General features: G+C 41.9%; 1 protein-coding gene across 1 annotated transcript in view; it reads right to left on the reverse strand.

Annotated features, from left to right (window-relative positions):
* Positions 1-746: 746 nt before the first annotated feature.
* Positions 747-22,529, reverse strand: part of LOC124803209 — a 112,853-nt gene continuing 91,070 nt past the window's right edge. Inside the window, exons 6-7 of the mRNA XM_047264390.1 lie at positions 1,935-2,030; positions 747-1,169 (exon numbers count right to left, since the gene is read on the reverse strand). Of these exons, the coding sequence (XP_047120346.1) occupies positions 1,122-1,169; positions 1,935-2,030 (144 nt within the window). The 3' untranslated portion in view covers positions 747-1,121. The remainder of the gene's footprint in view (positions 1,170-1,934; positions 2,031-22,529) is intronic.

Below are 22,529 nucleotides of genomic sequence, written 5' to 3' on the forward strand. Positions count from 1 at the left end.
GTAGCAGTTCTGAAGCAAATGCCGTGAAGTGTTTCCTTCAGTTTAGAAATCGAGTTGAACTCACGAGGGCTTAAGTCAGGGGAGTGTAATAGGTGGTATAGCACTTAGCAGGCCCATCAATCAAACAAATCAGTAACAGCTTGCACTGTACATGCTTGAGCGTTCTCCTGCAAAATGGTGGTCAGGTCCTGCAGACAGTGTCATCACTTCTGTCTCTATGCTGTTCATATTTGGAACACAACCTACGACCACCTTAGAGACAGAAGTGATGACACTTTCTGCGGGACCTGACCATCATTTTGCTGGACAACGCTCAAGCACGTACAGTGCAAGCTGTTACTGATTTGCTTGACTGATGGGGCTGCTAAGTGCTATAACACCTACTGCACTTCCCTGACTTAAGCCCTCGTAAGTTTAATTCGATTTCTAAACTGAAGGAAACACTTCATGGCATTCACTTCAGAACTGCTACAAATTCGTTGGGCAACAGACCGCGCCACTCGAACTGTCAACACAACTGGCACTGCTAAGAGTATCCTACAACTTCCACATCACTGGCAACAGGTTATACACAATGCTGGTGACTACTTTGAAGGTCAGTAAAACTTTGAAACACATATCTATTTTGTACGAGCTGTAAATAAATAGTTGCCACTATTAAAGTTCCAACCCTTTTAGTTCAATCATTTTTTATGAATATGACATACAGACACTCATACATCTATGGATCAATCGTTTGTGTACTTTATAACATAACATACACAAATAGGAGAATTATGACAATGATGTTTTTTGTGGACTTCAAAATAGAATGACAATCAGTTTGATAACATAGACAAATAGCAAAATTATGACAGTGATGTTTCTTATACTGTGACGAGTATGCACCTATACATTTGTCAGTCACTTTATATTTCTTCTTGTCACTGCCTCAATCTAAACTGTATCTGGCAAGTGTCTTCCATTGTTTGTTTCATTTTTAATGATAATAATAGCACTATTCACTGTCATTGTGTGGGGCATTTTTTCCTTTTTCTACAAAGCTGATTTTCTGCTCTGCTTGAGGTGTGATCTTCATCACTGAAGAATGTTCCAAGACGTGTGTAAAGTGCACTATAGTTCTACAATTCAGTCTCCATATACTTCATGTGGACTTCATTTTCAGTGGGCTGCAAAACAATAATAAAATGTTAGAAGTGTGCATTCCATTCAGAAATTATTTACAGTGAAACAGGTAATGCCAATATAAAAAATAAATACATTTGTTAACTAAATACTTTCTCATGGCCTTGCATTTTATTGGTAGTGCAATGAAGGTCATAAATTATTTTTTCTGAATGAGTTCCCAATAAGAATGTTGTCTGAATGAAATTTCCACCATTTGGCTGTACAGACTGTTTCTACTGAACAGTCATGATTTCAGCCTTTGGCCAGTTTCAAGTACTACACATGATGAGACTTCTGTCAATAAAGTCATCAAAATATATTAAAGTAGGTTATATAACACAGGTGTCTATGAGAACTTATTCACAATGTGTCTTGCAGAAATGGAACAAACATGTCTCACATACATTGAATAAGTATGCCAGAAAATTATCACCAAAAACAGTTATTACATGTGCAGGCATCATGTCCAAAGGCCAAAATCATGATGGTACAATAGAATAAACAGTAAAATGGCAGAGCTTTACAATATCATATGACAGTGGTCCCCGACTATGGAAAGATTATCAATAAGAATGTTGCCTAAGAGATTGATAACTAGTCATCATCATCCGGAGATCTCTTCAAAGTAAGTTGTTTCCCTGTACACTTACACAAGATAACTTGTGACTAGTAATGATAATACTAAATTTATGATGAAAAACAATTTTTTGCAAACAGAACACAGAATACAAATATAATTTGAGTGTTCAATGTGCATGTGCTGTTACCTCAGTTTCCCCTTTTTGAATGAAGATGGTTTTCCACAGTTCATACAGATCTTTGGCTGTCAAGCTGTTTTCAAAGTTGTACGTTTCTCTGATTTTCTGAAATAATGAAACAGGTTACACATCAACGTTTTTAAAAACATGTATGCTGTTAGTTTCATTTTTTTGTAATATTGCATAGAAATGTTTTAAAAACCAAGGAAACACTAACAACATACAAAGATGCAGGGTAGACTTTCATGGAAAGTATTTGCTTCCTTAGTGCCATGGTCCAATGCATATTTCTCTGCCTCACGTTTCATCTTGCAATGCTGCAGGCATCATCAAACAGGGTGTCTACATGGACAAGGAAAAATAATTCCCGAATTTTTCCCAGATTTCCCGGTTGAAAATACACTTTCTCCCGGGTGAAAATACACTTTTTCCCTGTTAAGTGACAGTATACTTTTTCTCGGCACTTAGCAATCCTTTTATGGTTTATGGTTTTATACACAGGCGTAGAATTTCCCGGCACTTTAGAAAATGAAACTCAGGGGAAAAAAAACACGTTTTGGAAAGATCTTTCATGTGCAGCAACATATACACTGCATATTTCCGTGTTACAAAGGTATAAATTCGAATTCCACCAAACACTGCATGTTACTTTCGGAAGCATTAAAATCGAGATTGCGACGCGCTTTTGTTAGCCAGTCACAGCTCATGTCACCTGATCTCGCCAGCTGATGACAGCATTTGACACGTAATGTAGTCAGCCAATAGCAAGATCACTCTTAAGTAGCGCGAACACACAAATAAGAAAAATTAATGACTTAAAGTAATGTACAATTATCGCTACAAGAAAAGCAAAGCTGTAAGAGAAGCTAAGCTTCTACACATATTGTTGATCTTTTTTGCGCATCATCACATAAATGTGCCAGTAAAATTTTTTAATAACAACGTAAATGTCTGATCTTCTGGGCTCAAAATTCTTCATATGGTCACCCCCAAAGAGTTGATTTTTAAATGGGAGTCAAACGCTCTGTGATTTAAGAAATTCGTCATACGCTCTCTCACATAGTTTATCTTACATAAAAGGAAATTTACTTTGAAAGTAACGCTTTTCAAAGCAATATTCGTAATATTTTTCCGTGACCTATTAGAAAGGTATGTTTCAGCAGTTGCCAGAGAGCGCCAGATAACAGGTGTCACTGCACTTGCGCAGCTATGATGACGAAGGAAGCCCGCATGTTCGTACATGTAAAACATTAAAAGATCTTGCATTAAAACGAATCTAATGAAAAAACTGTCACATCACGCTCATTGGTGGCAATTTGTTGTTAAGAAGCACTGCACAGTCTTCCTAAAGCCTTTGACACACTTTGCTGTTGGCAGATGCTTCTATGAGCACTGTGTTTTGTTGTTGTATATGGTGCATTTTCTTTGCGACTTAAGTTTTATTTTCGTTTTTTTCGCTCGTTCATGTTTTGTTGCTGCAGTATTATTCTGCAGAAGCGGGATACAGAAAATTCTTTTGTTAGAGTATTGGTTCTTACTAGTCAAAATCACAAAAATTTAACTGAAAACTAAAACAATGGAAAATTCCCGGAACTCAAAAAGATTCCTGGGTTTTTCCCGGATCTCCCGGTTGTCCCAGGTCGTAGACACCCTGTTAAAGGATATTATGACTCAGAAAGCAGCTAAAATTTCAAACCGTGTCAGTAAGTTGAATCGCTTATACAAATCCATGCTAAAAGAGCCTGTGAACCGCAGTACTTGGAGGACAAGCACAAATCATTTAAGAACTGCCTTCAGAAGAAATGGCTGCTCTGACCAAAGAAATAAATTGGGCTCTATAACCTAAAATATCTGGAGCCTCTGGTGAAAAAGAACCAAGTTTACCTCCATGTAGCAGAGATGTTGAGTCACAGATAGGTACAACAAAAGGACTATCTCTGTAGCAGACATAGATGCAAGACCTGTCCCATACATCCTCCCGCAATCAATTACTCCAGTCCAGTCACCAGCATGTCGTATCCCATCAGGGACATGGCAGGGCTACCAATGAAATCAGTTATGATGTCAAGCTAAGCATCAACCACTGTGCTGTGTTGTGCTCTACATGGGCATGACAACCAACAAGCTGTCTGCCCCATGAATGGCCACTGACAAGACTGTGGCCAAGAAACAGATGGATCATCCAGTTGCTGAGCACTGACCAGCACAACGTTCTTCATTTTATTGACTGCTTCACAGCCTTCGCCATCTGGATCCTTCCTACTAACATCATCTTTTCTAAACTGCGCATGTTGGAACTCTCCATCCAATATATCCTACATTCCCAAATCCCTTCTATCGTCAACCTTCAATAGTAATTGTCCTTCATCCCCTACCCTGTCCCCTGTGTGCTCCCACAAGCAGCACTTCACCGTCATCCACCCCTACCCTGCTATCCCGCCCCCCTCCCCACCACAGGCTCCTCCTCATCCCCCCCACCACCCACAGTCGGGCTGCAGCAGCCAGACCACCCCAAACCACCTTCCTTACCCTCTGGCTCCTACCCTTGTAACCGCCCCCGGTGTAAAACCTGTCCAATGCACCCTCCCACCACCACCTACTCCAGTCCTGTAACCCGGAAGGTGTACACGATCAAAGGCAGAGCCACGTGTGAAAGTACCCACATGATTTACCAACTGACCTGCCTACACTGTGAAGCTTTCTATGAGGGAATGACCAGCAACAAACTGTCCATTCGTATGAATGGACACAGGCAGACAAGTGTTTGTTGGTAATGAGGATCACCCTGTGGCTAAACATGCCTTGGTGCACGGCCAGCACATCTTGGCACTGTGTTACACCGTCCGGGTTATCTGGATACTTCCCACAACACCAACCTGTCAGAACTCCGGAGATGGGAACTTGCCCTTCAGTATATCCTCTCTTCTCGTTATCCGCCAGGCCTCAACCTCCGCTAATTTCAAGTTGCCGCCGCTCATACCTCACCTGTCTTTCAACAACATCTTTGCCTCTTTACTTCCGCCTCGACTGACATCTCTGCCCAAACTCTTTGCCTTTACAAATGTCTGCTTGTGTCTGTGTATGTGCAGATGGATATGTGTGTGTGTGCGCGCGCGAGTGTATACCTGTCCTTTTTTCCCCCTAAGGTAAGTCTTTCTGCTCCCGGGATTGGAATGACTCCTTACCCTCTCCCTTAAAACCCACTTCCTTTCTTTCGTCTTCCCCCCTCCTTCCCTCTTTCCTGATGAGGCAACAGTTTGTTGCGAAAGCTTGAATTTTGTGTGTATGTTTGTGTTTGTTTGTGTGTCTATCGACCTGCCAGCGCTTTCGTTCGGTAAGTCACCTCATCTTTGTTTATATATATATATCTGCGTGTGTGTGTGTGTGTGTGTGTTGTCTAATTCAGAAGAAGGCCCTCTGGCCGAAAGCTTACTTGTTTGACAGTGTTTTTGTTGTGCCTATCTGTGACTCAACATCTTTGCTATATGGTGAGTAGAAATCATCCTTTTCATAATAATAAACAATGGAAAATCCAGGGTGGGATAATGACAATATTATGAAAAGGATGGATTGCTACTTACCATATAGTGGAGATTATGAGTCACAGATAGGCACAACAAAAAGAATGTCAAACATATAAGCTTTTGGCGAAAAAAGTCCTTCATTGGAATTAGACCACACACACACACACACACACACACACACACACACAAAAATGCAACTCTCACACACATGACCAGAGTCCCTGCATTGTGTTTACACGTACGTGTGTGTGTGTGTGTGTGTGTGTGTGTGTGTGTGTGTGTGTGTGTGTGTTTTGTTCAACTCTAATGAGTTAGATGTGTTAGACAGGCTTTTTGTTATGCCTATCTATGACTCATGGTGAGTAGCAATCTATCCTTTTCATAATACTGTCATTATTCCAATGCTTATTGTTTGAAGGTTTACTCCCATTCGTAAAAACAGTCACACATCACATCACCAATTTAGAAGACACAGTACTGAGACAGTGTTTAAATAAAAAGAAAGGTGCACAATTATTTATGGTAAGCACTGCAAAGGCGATATACTTGCAACGTGCCACAGGAGGAATATACAAAATCCCTTACAGATGTGGTCACGTGTACACACAAACTACAAAAGGAAGCAGTAACACCCACCTTAAGAAGCATAAGACCAACTGTCATCTGAGCTACATAAATAAATCAGCAGTAGCAGATTACATGCTGGGACCAGGGAACCACCAAATTTGTTTCTGCAATATTATGGTTTATCAAGATACAGTCATTACAATGCCAGGTTGTAGAGAGAGGCCGTAAAAATTCAAAAGCACAAAAACAACTTTTAACAGAAAAGGAGAAGGATTGAAATGAAACAAGTTGTAGGCCTGGGTGCTAAATAAAGCAAACAGTGCCAACTCTTCCCCACTGCAAGCTCCTTAACACAAGTCGGTGAGAGATTGCGGTATTAGGCAGTAGTCTGATGCCGTCTAGAACTGACCGTTGTGTATATACATGCAAACAGTTTGGGTTGGTGAATTTGTTTGAGATAGTAACTGCTTTCTGAGCTGTTATAACCCCTGAAGATGTTTCTGGCATTGGGGGACAAATGTTAGGCAGAGAAGTATACCTTGAACCACAGCCCAAAGTTCATAATACCAAGATCACTAAGGATGTATAAAGATTAAATATTATTCAGTTTGTAAATATTAACACTCAGTAACAATTTACGACATTTTCAGTTACTTTCTGGTCAGCAACATTAGTATAACTAAGTGCACTAAGATTATACACATGAGTACAGAACTCTTACTTACGATCAAGTGGTGAGATGCATATACCAAGGTGAGCTTCACAGCCCACTCCACTGTATACTAGAGTTAGTGTTGTTGTGCATGCATACCTCAATGACTTAGGGTTTTTTGTTGTTTATGACAGGCAGTGAGGCTGTGAAGGGCTACCCTTAGGACACCTTCGAACTCCAGGCAATGGATCAGAACACTGTTGTTTATGATGGGCAGTGAGGTTGTGGAGGGCTACCCTTAGGACATCTTTGAACTCCAGTCATTGGATCAGAACACACTTGTACAGGGGCAGGAGTGCACAGTTCAAAAGACCAAAGGAAACCAATCTGCCCATTGTATTGGTGAACTTGCTCATGTGGCAGTTAGATCATAACAATACTGAATTTATTTTTGAGAACTCCTGAACTTCTTGATGTGTGTCATATAGTGTTCTATAACATTCATGGCATCAGTGAGAAAGCATTTTTACTGTACTTAACAAGACACAAGAATCAGTGACAGTGGAAAAACATATGAGGAGAAAACATGACCCTGTAAATAAAACTGTTGAAGAACATGTGACAAAAGTTTATCGTCACATAAATTAATCGCCTGTTCTCTCAATTCACTAATTCAGGTAAAAATTTCATTCAGAAAACACCTCCCTGTTTGGATCAATCTGACCAAAAATTACACAGGTTTTTTGCCTGTTTATAAGTATTTGTGTTGTGGCAGCTTCAATACAAATTTTAATATTCAATTTACACGTCAGAGATGTGATACATGCAACTTGTGCAATAAAATTGATATTTCCATTAAAAACCTAAAGGACAATGGTCAGTAGAACTTTGAAAAAGTTAAGAGGTTAGAAGCAACAGATAGTTGCACTTCACTCACTCAAAAGTTACACAGGGTCTATGAAGTCTCTTTTTCAGAAACCACCTAGATGAAAATGTGTTGGTCATTATTTTGACCTCCAGGTTGCACTCTTCAATATCCAGTTTAATAAAAGGAGGCTTTGGACCTACAATTTCAGTATACAGTAGAGCGTCGATTATCCGAATGTCGGTCAACCGAACGACCACTTAACCGAACTGCGTACTCGCTCGCACCTGTTACTCTACCACCCTACCGTCCATCGTCCCCCTCACTCCCAAACCAAGTTTCCCACAATAGTCGCCGCACTGGGCCACCACTGGCGGAAGATTGCTTCTAATGGGGCCTTCACAAGGTGCTGCTGACCGGCCAAGCCGCCAGTCGCTGTGTTTCAACAATCAGCACACTTCTGTCGGCTTGGCACTGGCAGTAGAAGTAGCGGCAGTATCAAAGCCGTTCACAGCAACAGCTGCGCCAGCTTAGAGTTGAGGCATGCTGCTCCGAGCAGTTTGAAGGATTGCGCGCTCCCAAGAAGAGCTTCTCACGGTGCAAACAGTCACCTTCTGTTCTCTGTTACGACCACTCGTGTGCTGCTGCGTGAAGAAGTGAACTTGACGATACAGAATGCTTAAACGTAAACGTGTTGTCATTTCTATGATGGACATGTACGAGATTATTAAAAGGTTAGAAGAAGGTGAAACTGCAGCCACTTTATCCAATGAGTACAAGGTGGGGAAGTCGACAATTATGGATATAAAAAAACAAAAGACGAGCATAGCAAATTTTATAGCTATGCTTGATTCTACTGATGGATCAACAAGCCGTAAAACTACGAATAAATTTACTGTACAGTACTTCTTTTTGGCAAATAAACATGTACAGTTTGATTATCCGAACAAACCAGTTTTCCGAACACCCATGTCCCCCAATTACTTCACATAATCAACGCTCTACTGTACTTAACTTTAAGAGTGGGGACACAACCATATATTTATTAGACAAAACAGTTGTAAAATGCAGGTCTTGTGAGGTTCCAAGTTAACACATTACTTGTCAAATGCAGATGTTAAGTACAAAAGAGTTGTGATGTTTTCAGACAACTGCTTTGCCCAGAACAACACTCTCAATGTATTTCTGGTCAATCTACCATTCATTCAAAATGATATACTTGAAGAAATTAAACATTACTTCATGACATCTGGCCATACACAACTACTGTATGATTGTGGTTTTGACAATACTGAAAAAGAAATATGTTGCACTGGTGTTTATTGTAAAGAACATTATGCGTTATTCAGTAAAAATGTGAAAAATACCTGTTTAAAGCAATTCAACACACACAAGTTTTTGTAAAAAAAATTCTTTGAATTCCAAAAATGTGTCACAGAATCACGTCCAAAAGGGGTTAAATTTACAGGAAGTAGAATGTAAATACACTAAGAGAGAGAGAGAGAGAGAGAGAGAGAGAGAGAGAGATTGTACACCTATAGCAGTTCTTTTGTTTTAGGGTGCAAAAACAACTAGGATCATATGTGCCCATGTCAAAACAGTAAAACACGAAGACAAATACAGGAATTAAAAATGAATACATGTCAATCTGAATCGATGGAAGATAAGACAGCTAAAAACAGGGACGTCAAGAAAGGTCTATAAAATACACCACAGAGAAACGAAGGGGCAGAACTAAAAATTAAATGGCCTTCACCATATTGTTAAGATTGATAAAAAGTAAAACGTGGTCAATAGCCCGCATGTCGTTCGTTAAAATGGCCGATAACTCAGACAGCAAACACAAACGAGAATGTAAGCCATTAAAAAAAACAGCGTTCTGTCAGGAAATGGGGGACGGTTAAAAGTTGGGTACAATTTGCACATAATGGTGGGAGAGCACCACTTAAAAAATGGTGAAGACTAAAAAAGCAATGTCCAGTACGCAACATAGTTAAAATGACCTCCTTGCAGCAAGAGGGCTGAGACGAGGTCATCCAAGCCACTGGGAGAAGCTTAATAACCCGGAGCTTGTTCACCTGAAGGGAGGACCAGTGGTGACGCTCTCGAGTCCGTCGGCCGTCGTAATTTAATGTATATATTATTATTGTTATTATTATTTTTTGATTGTTGCCGACTTACGTGGTGGGCCTTAATAAAAATGATATTTAAGTTGAACAATGTAATAAACTTTTCATATAAATTTCCTCGGCTAGTCAGTTGACGTTAAAGCAAAAGATCTTTAGTTATTAATTACAATTGCGGCCCACACACGCGCGAGAGTATTTTCTTACCTCCGTTAACCATTGTATTGTAGTCGGAGTCCTGGCTCTGGCTCTCAGCTATGGTACTGAAAATAAGAATCTTAAAGCTAAGTATTTCTGCAACTTCGTGCGGCTGTGGAGAAAAATTGATATTATGCTAATAGCGGGCGAGTTTTCAGCTTCCGTTAAATTTTCATAAGTTAATATCGCCACGTAATGGCGTCGTTGGCTGCATCGGCCGCTGCGATTGTTGAGCTGTAAATTACTTGAATGCAGGTTAATTCAAGGAAGGCGGACATGAAATCGGGATCACCTCTTACAAATTAAAAGTGCACAATAAATTTAAATCGGTATATTATATGCTTAACTCATACAAATATGCTTACATTCGTCAGCACACGCAAGATGTCCCTCTAGACACATTCAAGACAAGCGAAGAAGTAAGGTCGACTAAAAAATTAACAAAAGAGTGTAACTGGGCGTCTCTTTAGATCATTCTGTCATAAATTATTTCTTTGCAATCTAAACCTACACAGAGAAATTATTATTTTACGGCTACATGAAAAAAAATCTCTTACAAATTATGAATGTCTTCTTTATAAATATTGTCTTTTCGTAATATGGCACTGGGGACGCTATATTGCCCCCCGAAATGTTTATGTCATAAAAAATGTTCGTGTTTTTGACATAAATATTTCCTCTTTCATGTCCACCGTGTCCACACGCAATTTTTTCTTTCACAGTTTACATATGTCACATCGTATATTTAAAGCGTTAAATTACTGAGGTGTGTTGTCCACAAAGTGTAATACAGATGAGGTTCAAGGTATACAACCACGAGTTAGTCCGGAATATTTGAAGTCCCAGGGGTGTCAACTGTTCGCTCCCCATTTGGCGCGGCCGTAGGGAAACCTGGGGAAAACCTCGGCGGAGCGACAGACTAACTGCTTTGGTCACTTTCACTTAATTGTTTCTGGAATGTCATTGGAGTACAGGATGTGCATACAAATATTTTTGTTGCACTATGCAAAAAATGAGGTCATTATAACAATTGATTGCGGTGTCGTTGATGATCTACGCCGCGACGTTTGGCTCGCGACGGCGTCAGTTGGTGTGTTCGGTGCTCGGCGTTCGCGGCGGCTGCGGAGAGGGCAACGCCCGCTCGACGCCAGCGTGTATCTCGCCGTCGCGGAACGTCAGAATCAGCTGATCGGCTGCACCGTTGGCGATGCGCTTCTGTCTCGGCCGGGCGTGGCGGAGTGGGATGATATCCGCCCCCCGCTCTTGTTGGCAGGAGTCAGCTCTGCTACGCATCTCCGACGTAGTACATGAAACACACACACAACCAACGTAATATTTGTTTCCCGCTGCAGATGGTTACGCTAGTGGGAAAGGAGCATTTATTAGTGCGGCAGTTGTTGTTAAGTTTTCGCCAGTTTCCGAGTGTCAAGCTAGCATTGTCTTGCAGAAAACATGACAGGGACCTTCTCCCGTGAATGCAGTTTTGATGCAATACTGTTTCCATTACACGTCAGTTTTTGTCTTGATAAAATTATTTATGTTTTCGCCGCACTCGCAGGCACTGGTGAGTGTCCCAATACGAGCTTAGCACAAACATTCGCCGTTTCTGCGGTCGCTGTTTTGCAACAGTCCACGCATCGCATTCCAATCTCGCATTATTGTGCTCACTGAAACTACAGTCTGTCCCAAAAATATTGACTGTGGGTTCACTTCACGTTAACAGTTCACATTTATAGTAAATTCACAGTTTTTCGTGCGTAATATTGGCGTTTGGCGTCCTTACCGCTGTTGAACGTTCAATACTAGCACTTCACTGTCTGTATCACAGTTTCACCTTCACAGTTTTTCACACTGTTTAAAGTAACTGTTTCGATTAGTTCACAAACACTAATGTATTTCATTCAGTCTGAACTAGATTTTGGCTCGTGCTGGATTTTACCAGTCTCTCGCACTAATTGTCTCTTTTCATTTTCCATTTAGAGTCGTACTTGCCTTCAGATTTTTTGACTATACAATTGTATTTCCGTCTCATCTGAGGTCAGTCCCCATATCATGTCTGCCCACTCATTGCGTACTTGCCCTCCAGAGCCAGGCTCGACTTTACAAAACTTTGCCTCTCGCATTATTGTACACATTTTATAATCTAGGCCTAGCGTGCAAGTTCCTAGATTAATGTTAGATTTGTGACTTTTGTTTGCACTACAAATTCGTGCAAATCTCTGCCTTAGCAGATGGCAATATATTTTAACAGTGCTTAGCGGTAGTCGCGTTTACTGATTTGCTTTGTACCTTGTCCATAACACATGAGGTACCTTGGGTGATGTACACCCTGCACTCATGTTGTTTAGTAAATTATGATTGAGCATATTTCAAGATCGGTATAGACATAAATACATGAAACGACTTATACACTATAATTTCGAATTTCATAAGTTGCATTACTACTACAGTTCAAAAATATTCATGACACACTAATGAAAAATTCTTTCATCGTTACATGCTATTGAATTTTCTCTTTTTTAAATATTTTTTTTTTTAGCATTTTTCAACATGAAATTTTTAACATAGTCTTAAACCTACGTTCATTTTTTTTTCAAAATGCAATTGTTTAAAACTACTATTATTCCTTAACACCTACAAAATTGAATCGCACTAATCTTGTGTGCCTCATTGTCTTTAAATGTTACACTAAAATCTTAACATTTACACACAGAAAAAAATACACTCTAAACTTAACCTACTACACATATGTAAACGTTGCTCTACTGAGCGAACTTCTTTAAGTCTTTGTATGGATAGAGTCCTTTAATCTCTCCCGATTCTGCGTCACCCAACAAATAGCTACATCCATGTGGTATGTCTATGATTTTGTAGGGCCCGGCATACACCAGTTGCCATTTTTTATTCTTTTTCGCTAACAGAGATGACTTGGGATGAGTCCTTATTAGAACCAAGTCACCTGGTTGATACACTGTTACCTTCTTTATTTTCTTGTCATGCTTTTCCTTTCGGCGCTCCGCGCACCTCGTTAAGTTATTTATAGTCTCAGCTATAATTTGTTCGTGAGGTACAACTTGTCGTGGTACAGTTGGTAATGGTGACAGCCAGCTGTCGGTTTCATTCTTTCCAAACATGACTTCTAGTGGAGTATAACCGGTGGCTGAATGTGGCAATCTATTATGGAGTTCCTCAAAAGTCGAAACGTATTCTGCCCACTTGGTGTGGCGATTCGGAATGTAAGTTCTCATGAACCTGTTCAACTCTTTAAAGGTACGCTCTACAAGACTGCTCTCCGGGTGAAATCGAGCTACAAAAATGTGTTTAACACCTTGCTCTTGTAGAAACGTTTTCCATTTGAGACCAGTAAAATAGGTGGCATTATCGGATAATATAATCTGTGGTTTGCCAACATTAACAAAATAATCTGTTCGTAATTTTTGAATGAGGGGTGTGGCCGTTGAAGCTTTTACAGGATACAATTTTAGAAATTTGGAAAAGGCATCATATACAGCAAATACATATTTCACACCACCTCTGCCAGTGGGTAGTGGCCCTAGAATGTCAACAGAAACTAGTCGTAATGGTTTGTTAGGAACAACAGGATGCAATTCACTTACAGTGGGCAGATTTGTAGGTTTCGTCCTTTGACAAACTACACATGTCCTTACAACATTCTGAATTATTCTTTTCATATTCTTAAAATGACATTGTCTTGCGAGAAGTGCTCTACATTTTTCAATACCCACGTGTCCCCACGAAAGGTGCACGTGCCAGATTAAATCACTGATACATACTTCCGGTACACAGATACACCACAAGTCCTTGTTAACCTCCTTCCGGTAATATAATACCCCATTTTGCACAGAATAATGGCTACCTATCTGATTTCCACCCGAAGATAGGAGTTCTTGTTTGACTTTTCCCCAAGCTGCATCTTCGTCCTGCAAACTAGGCAGTTGTTTGCACGTCTGCAGGAACTTTTTTCGACAAGTAGGGTCTTTCATAACTAAAATTTTGTACTCTGTTGCCTGTTCTAGTATTGTTGTTAACTCAGGCAGACCTTGCGGCAACCGTGACAAAGCATCAGGCACTACGTTGTCACAACCTTTTATATACATTATTTGAAATTGATATTCCTGCAGAGCAAGCACCCACCTAGTCAACCTGTCGTGCATTAACTTGCATGTCAGCAAAAAACTTAAGGCCTGATGGTCACAGAAAATTTTTACATTTTTTCCGTACACATAGTATCTGAACTTCTTCATGGCCCATACTACTGCTAGTGTTTCGAGTTCGGTGACTGTATATGATCGTTCACAACTTGACAACACTCGGCTTGCGAAACCGATTATTCTTATGTTCTTGTTTCCACCATCCTCATCGATTTGAAATAAACAAGCGCCTAGTCCGACAGTGGAGGCGTCTGTAGCAAGGCAAAATTCCTTTGACATGTCAGGATGTGACAGTAGATTAGCATTTAGAAGGGCTTGTCGTATTTGCTCAAATGACTGCTGGCACAGTTCATTCCATATCCAGGGTGTATTCTTTCTCAACAAGTTTAACAGGGTATTATCATTTAAAAGCTGGTCAGGTATGAATCGTCTGAAAAATGACACTAGACCCAGAAATGCCTTTAACTGTTTCTTGGTTCTAGGAGGAGGGAAGTTCTCAATTGCTGCCATTTTCTTCGGATCGGGCACAATACCTGTAGGTGATATTACATGACCAAGAAATTTTATTCTCTCCCTGCCAAATTTGGATTTTGCGAGGTTTGCTGTTACGCCTACCTCAGAAAATCTTTTTAGTACGCATCTCAGCGTGTCCATGTGGCTTTCCCAATCGGGAGTAGCTATTAATAAGTCATCGACATACAACGTTACTCGGTCCAACAAATCTGGTCCTAATACTTTATCGAGCGCTGCAATGAAGACACCTGCACTAACATTTAATCCAAATGGTAAAACTTTAAATTGGTAACTTCTGCCGGCAAACACAAAGGCAGTGTACTTTCTTGATGATTCAGTTAGTGGGATTTGCCAATACGACGAACGCATATCGACAGAGGTCAGATATTTAACTCCATAAAACTTCTGTATCTGTTCATCCAGGTTTTCTGGTCGCGTTCTGACAGGTACAATTATTTTGTTAATGTCGCGCGCATCAAGCACGAGACGTATACTGCCGTCCGCTTTCGCTACGGCCACGAGCGGACTGCTGTACGGGGATAGAGATGGTTCAATTATCCCCCAATCAAGCATTTTTCTTATTTCCTTCGTAACTGCCTCCCTCTTTGACCACGGGATGGTGTAGTTTGCGTGACAGAAAGTATCATGAGGTACCACTTCGATGTTGTAGGTGTAGCCCTCGATAACACCGGGTTTTTCCGAAAACACATTCTCATAATCTGTAAGTAGCTGAGTCAATTCGTTTTGTTGTGCTTCAGTCAAATGTTCTGACTCCCTAACTTTCATGGCTATCAGTTTCATTTTTTCCTCTTTATCTTCAGTAATAAATTCTTTATAATACGCTTGTCTTGTACTTAAGTCAGAATATAAATTCATTACCTGTATTCCTTCGAATCTCGTTTGAAAGCTCCGGCAATATTTACCGTGCACTCCCCGTGTCCTCAACAACGGCAAAACTACACGTCTATCCTCATTCATAAGGCTTACTTCCCCGCACAAGAGGTCGATTTTTGCGTCCCTCTGGCGTAAAAATTCCATCCCCAGGATGCAAGCAACACCTAATCCCTTAACTACTAGGAACGAGCTTTTCATTGCTTCATTTCCTACCGTAAACTCGACTTGCACCTGGTGCTTTATGATATGAGATTGTGCACCTATTGCACCTGTTACACGACAATTCTTCACTGGCAATACTGGTATTCTATTATTTTGACTCAAGTACTTGTAAAAATTTGCACTCATGACATTGGTTGACGCACCGGTATCGACTATTATCTGTATTGGTGCTCCATACATATCTGCTTGCAATATAGCCTGCACAACACTTTTGTCGGTTCGGTTACACTTCTGCGGTATGTCTACAAGTTCCTTTTCTATTTTTGTTCCTTCATTGTATCTCAGCATACAAAGTTTATGGCTGTCATCCGTGAATGTGCCCTCACTACACCATCCTGCAGCCAACAACGGAGAGCGTATTGTGGCTGTCTTTAGTTTAACGGATGAGCATTAGTGGGTTGACAGTTGTCTGTCACTTCCACTAACCTCACATTGTGATTCTGGTTGTTGTTGTTGCTACAGTTGGGTTGGCCACCCTGCCTCCCCGATGGTGTATTTTGATATTGTGTATGGCTCTGGTTTTGCGGTGGTCGGTTGTAACTTCCTGACATGTTCTGTGATGGACCTGGGTTGGCGTTCCATTGTGGCGCTGTGTTTTGTTGCCACTGTGGTGTCGGTTCGTTACGACCACGCCACTGGTTTCGGTTGTTCCGCCATTGCGGATTGCCGTTACCATTATATCCATTACTCATGCGTCCATCATGATGTCTCTTTCGATTTTGACGATTATAACCGTTGCCGTTATAACCATTGCCATTGTTTGTGCCTCGATTCTGTTGCCGGTGCTCTTGCCTATTCCCGTTACCAGTTGGTACTAAGTTACTACCGTTACTGTGGCTGCTATTGTAATCGGCTTTGTGTTGATTATAGCCTGCATGGTTCCACTTGTTTTCGGTTTTCATATCTTCGATCAATAGGTCAACAGAATCCACTGTTTCCATGAATTGTTCTATATCGTATTCCGGCACATTGATGAAATATCTTTTAATTTCACTGGGCAACTTCATTTTTATTAATCTGATTATGTCACGATCGGACATTGGCTCGTCCCAGTACCTGGTTTTGTTTATATACTTTTCGAAATATTTGCGTAACGTTCCCATCTTAGGATTGTACATTTCTGGACTGTACAACTCCTTTCGTAGTCTTTCTTGGACGCTATCGGACCAGAATTTTTGCAAGAATGCACCTTCAAACTGTTGCATCGTTAGACATTTTTCGGACACGTCGGTGGCCCACAGTGCCGCGTCACCTTGAATAAAGGAGACCACGAACTGTATTCTTTGTCTTTCCGTCCATGTCCTGGGAAACACATTCCTAAAGCTCTTAATAAATACAACAGGGTGGACATTTCGTTTTTCGCTATTGAAGGGTTGGAATGTCCTGTGTTTTATTACATTGTCCTCTTTTTTGCACGTCTGATTGCTACATTCTGGGACATTCATCACTTCGTGATGTGCGCTGCACGGTATCGCGTATTGCTCGTGCTCATAATTCGCATTAGGTTGCGGTTGCGCACTCGCACCCTGGCTACCGTCAGCGTTATTATAGTAATCAGTACGCGGAGTCTGATTCATGATCTGTCCGCCACTGTTTACATTGCTTTCCAACGCAGACAGTCTCCGCGCGACCTCCTGTTGCCAATTTGGCAACTCCGCAGTCACACGGGACTTAATCTGTGTTAATTCGGCATGTAGTGCGGCAGCGCTAGCGTCAGTATTTACACTCGCGGCCGCAGTCGCTTGTTCTACGGCTGTTTTTACATCGCTTTCAATCTTTGCAGATATCTCGCGATCCTTTACTTCTAGCCATTCATTTAATTCTTTTTCTACTTTTTGAGCTTGCACTTCCAAATATGCGTCAATACTTTTCCGTGCATCTATCTCCACATTATCCACGCGGTTGGTTAAAGTCTGGACATTGTCTTCAAGCCTAGCCTGCGATATCTGTAATTTTTGCATCTCTCCGGCTAAGCTTTGCACAAGATCGGGTATTTCTTTGCACGCGTCCCGCATCTCGGCAAGTTCGCTTTGGATCCTATCTAGTTTTGCTTCATTGCGCTGCTCTTGCTCACGTAGCATCTGAGCCAGTTTTTCGTCTCTTTCCCTATCTCTTTCTTCTAACCTGCGCAGAAATTCTGCAAATGGGTCTGCAATCGGTGAGCATACTGGTGCCCCGCTTAATCTAGCACTCGATTGGCCCCCCTGCCCAGGCAGTGGAGTTGTTACTCTATTCCCATTCTGCTGTGGAGCGTCATTCACCGTCCACAGATCCTCGCCCCCCGCTCCGGAAATTATGTTATCCGAGGCGGTGGCTTGGGATTCGTTTACGTATTGCAAATTATCCTCACTTTCCATATTAACAGAATTTTGTTCTTCTGGTACGGATGCTTTAGGTTGTCCTATCTTACCCATACTAAATTCACTTTAAGCCACTGACAAATCTTTAACACTGATACACACACGATTAATTATCCCCTCCAAAAATAAACACATAAATACACAAAACGAATAATTATCCCCTCCAAAAATAAACACATAAATACACAAAACACCGAAGGTATCTCATGTGCACATGGGTTCGATATTCCGCACAGAGCTACACAGGATGCTTGCACAATAGGCCTTACCTTACTTATTTTTCTTTCTCGCAATCCTTTTTCTTTTCTACACTTTTTCCTCTCCAGATCTCCTCAGGGTGTGGTTTTGTTGTTGTACATGTAAAAGAATTCATACAAGCATTAATATTTTACAACAATTAGACACATACATAATTACATTCAATACAATAGAATCATATTAATCGGGCCCCAAAGTTGCGGCGCCAATCTCGCGTCCGTCGGCCGTCGTAATTTAATGTATATATTATTATTGTTATTATTATTTTTTGATTGTTGCCGACTTACGTGGTGGGCCTTAATAAAAATGATATTTAAGTTGAACAATGTAATAAACTTTTCATATAAATTTCCTCGGCTAGTCAGTTGACGTTAAAGCAAAAGATCTTTAGTTATTAATTACAATTGCGGCCCACACACGCGCGAGAGTATTTTCTTACCTCCGTTAACCATTGTATTGTAGTCGGAGTCCTGGCTCTGGCTCTCAGCTATGGTACTGAAAATAAGAATCTTAAAGCTAAGTATTTCTGCAACTTCGTGCGGCTGTGGAGAAAAATTGATATTATGCTAATAGCGGGCGAGTTTTCAGCTTCCGTTAAATTTTCATAAGTTAATATCGCCACGTAATGGCGTCGTTGGCTGCATCGGCCGCTGCGATTGTTGAGCTGTAAATTACTTGAATGCAGGTTAATTCAAGGAAGGCGGACATGAAATCGGGATCACCTCTTACAAATTAAAAGTGCACAATAAATTTAAATCGGTATATTATATGCTTAACTCATACAAATATGCTTACATTCGTCAGCACACGCAAGATGTCCCTCTAGACACATTCAAGACAAGCGAAGAAGTAAGGTCGACTAAAAAATTAACAAAAGAGTGTAACTGGGCGTCTCTTTAGATCATTCTGTCATAAATTATTTCTTTGCAATCTAAACCTACACAGAGAAATTATTATTTTACGGCTACATGAAAAAAAAATCTCTTACAAATTATGAATGTCTTCTTTATAAATATTGTCTTTTCGTAATATGGCACTGGGGACGCTATAACGCCAAAGTGACACCATCTGCTAACAGATGGCAACACAGAGATCATTGGAGGGAATGTAAGAACTAGCGGGCTGAGGGACGAGGACTGCAGTGCTGAGGAATGAGGACTGCAGCCTTGGCAGCAGCAACACCAGCCTCGTTTCCTGTCAGACAGACATGACCAGGAACCCACATAAACATCACAGTGGCTCCATCAAGAATGAGCAAGTGAATGCTTTCCTGGACTCGTTGCACTAAGGGATGGAAAGTGTACAGCACACTGTGGCTTTTGAAGGGCACTGAGATAGTCTGAGCAGATCATGCAATTGAAAAGCCTGTGTCACCGGATGTATTGCGTGGCCTGATACAGGAAGAAGAGCTCTGCTGTAAATACGGAGCAGTGTTCCGGAAGCCAACACCAAAAAACATCGGCGCCCATGAGGAAGGCACACCCGGCAGTAGGGCAGTGGTAGTTTGGCAGCTTCTGCATACAGACTCTCAACTGGGCTACCTTAAAAGGCGCCAGTGGCCAAGCAGATGCAACGGTGGTGGATAGTATTGAGATGGCGTAAGAAGGATGGACGTGCAGATGCATAAACGAAACACCCATAGTCTAGTTTTGAACGGAAAAGGGACAGGTGCAAATGGAGGAGGGTGGTTCCATCTGCACCCCAGGAAGTACCATTGAGGACATGTAGGACACTGAGGGACTGCATACAGCGGGCAGCCAGGAAAGATGTTTGGGAGGACCAAGAAAGTTTCCTATCCAGCATTAGCCCCAGGAATTTCTTAGTTTCAATGAACAGAAGAGCAACAGGTCCGAGATGTAAAGACGGTGGAAGAAACCAATTGTGCCACCAGAAATTCACACAAAGGGTTTTGTCAGTGGAAAAACGAAAGCTATTGTCGATGCTCCACGAGTAAAGATGATCAAGTCACCGCTGAAGACACCGCTCAATGAGCAGGACACTGGAGAACGGCAATAGATGGCAAAATCATCAACAAAAAGCGAGTCGGAGATGCCCAGAGGGATACAGGCCTTTATAGGATTAATGGCGACAGCAAAGAGGATGACGGTCAGGATGGAACCCTGAGGCACACCGTTTTCCTGGATAAAGATGTCTGACAAGGCAGAACCCACACATGCCTTGAAAACCTGGTCTTTTAAAAATTCCTGAAGAAAATGGGGCAGGTGGCCATGTAAGCTCCACATGTAGAGAGTATGGAGGATACCAGTCCTCCAACAGGTGTCGCAGGCTTTCTCCAAATCGAGAAACATAGACACAGTCTGGGATTTCTGCAGAAAACCATTCATGACATGAGTGGACAAAACGACAAGATGATCAACTGCAGAACAGCGTGCTCGAAATCCATACTGTGCCATGGTTAATAAATGGTGAGACTCAAGCCACAATACCAGCTGGGCATGAATCATATGTTCCATCACCATGCAAACACAGCTAGTGAGAGAAATGGGGTGGTAGCTAGAAGGAAGGTGGTTGTGCTTACCGGGCATAGGTGTGGGTATGACAGTGGCTTAACACCAGCATTTGGGAAACGTACCCTCTGCCCTGATGTGGTTGTACATGTTCAGCAGAAAGTGCTTGCCCGCAAGAGAAAGGTGCTGCAACATCTGAATGTGGATGGCGTCTGGCCCTGAGACTGAGGATCGGGATGAAGTGAGAGCATGATCTAGCTCCCTCACAATAAAAGCGGCATTGTAGCACTCATGATTCAGAGAAGAGAAGGGTATCACTGGACCTCCACCTTTCATTTCCGATGGAGGAAGGCAGGTGACAGTGGGAAGAGCTCGAAATATCCACAAAATGGCAGCCCATGGTGTTGTAGTAGCAATGGGTCCATGATGACATTGTGCGCTACTGTCAGGTCGGAAATTGGGGAATGGATCATGGTCCCAGAAAGCCGTTGGAGGTTGGCCAGCATAATGAAAGAGGGAGTGGAACTGTTAAAAGAACTAGTGAATGAAATCCTGCTACCATTTTTGCTATCCCAAAGAACATGATGACCTGTGCACGTGTCTTTTTATAATGAATGCAGTTTGCTATCCTAGGCTGATGGTTAAAAATGCAGATATCACACCTCCAAGAGAAAATTGTATCGCGGCACGCCTCTATCCACCAAGGAACCAGGACACAGCGAGGTAAAAAGGAAATGCGAGGAATGTAACATTCTACAGTGGAAAGGATAATGTTTGTAAAATATTCCACCTGGTCATCACAACTGAGGAAATCTGGTCCGTCAAAGGTTACCAGGGAGGAATAAAGCCTCCAGCCGGCATTAGTAAGCTGCCATTTGGGTGTGCATGCAGATGGGGTATGAGTCAACAAACCGATAGCACAATGGTCGCTTGAGTATGTGTCAGAGAGAACGGACCACTCGAGATGATGGGCAAGCTTGGCAGTGCAGAAGGATGGGTCCAAATGGGAACAGGTATGCGAGGAGTCTGAAAGGAATGTGGGTGCTCCAGTGTTAAGGCAGAAGAGGTTAAGTTGATTAAGAATGTCAGCGAAGAGGGCACCTCCCAGACAGGTTCTGGGAGAACCCCAAAGGGAATGGTGTGCATTAAAGTCACTGAGCAGCCGAAGTGGGTGAAGTAGCTGCCCGATAAAAGGGAAAAGGTCAAGTGAGGAAGGAAAAGTCGAACTGCTACAGCTTGGAGACGGGTTGACTATGAACGTCATCCCATATGAGCAGAATGATTCAGAATGCCAACCTCAGGGTGAAGGTCAAAACGGACAGGGAAGAAATATGAAAGCTCAAAGTGGTGTGAGGATGCAATTTTGTTTCCTGAAGGCAGAGAACAAGTGGACGCTGTGATTGTACAATCCTCTTTGTTGGATCGAAGGCCTTGAACATTCCATTAGAGGAGAGTCAACATGAGGCAAAAATGAAGGGGTGGCACTGCGGCAGCTGCCGAGTGCCAGCCTGCAAAGACTCGCTGCTCCAGGGCACAGAGGCAGGAGGATCCTGCTCCGTGAGGTCCACAGAAGCATTGGCATTCTTCTGCTGTCAGCCTGTGGAGTCCAGCGCAGAAAAATGTCTGCTAGTGCACACCAGCAACACGTAAACCAGCCGGACAAGGGTATCATGTAGCAACACTGTCAAAGAGGATCTTCGAGTCAGCGAAGGAGAAGACTGTTTCACTTCTTTGTGCCTTTCCGGTTAGCAGAGGAAGACTCAGGTGTTGGTTGGCTGAAGGGAC

This window comes from Schistocerca piceifrons, chromosome 6, assembly GCF_021461385.2.
Source record: "Schistocerca piceifrons isolate TAMUIC-IGC-003096 chromosome 6, iqSchPice1.1, whole genome shotgun sequence".
NCBI classification, from domain to species: domain Eukaryota; kingdom Metazoa; phylum Arthropoda; class Insecta; order Orthoptera; family Acrididae; genus Schistocerca; species Schistocerca piceifrons.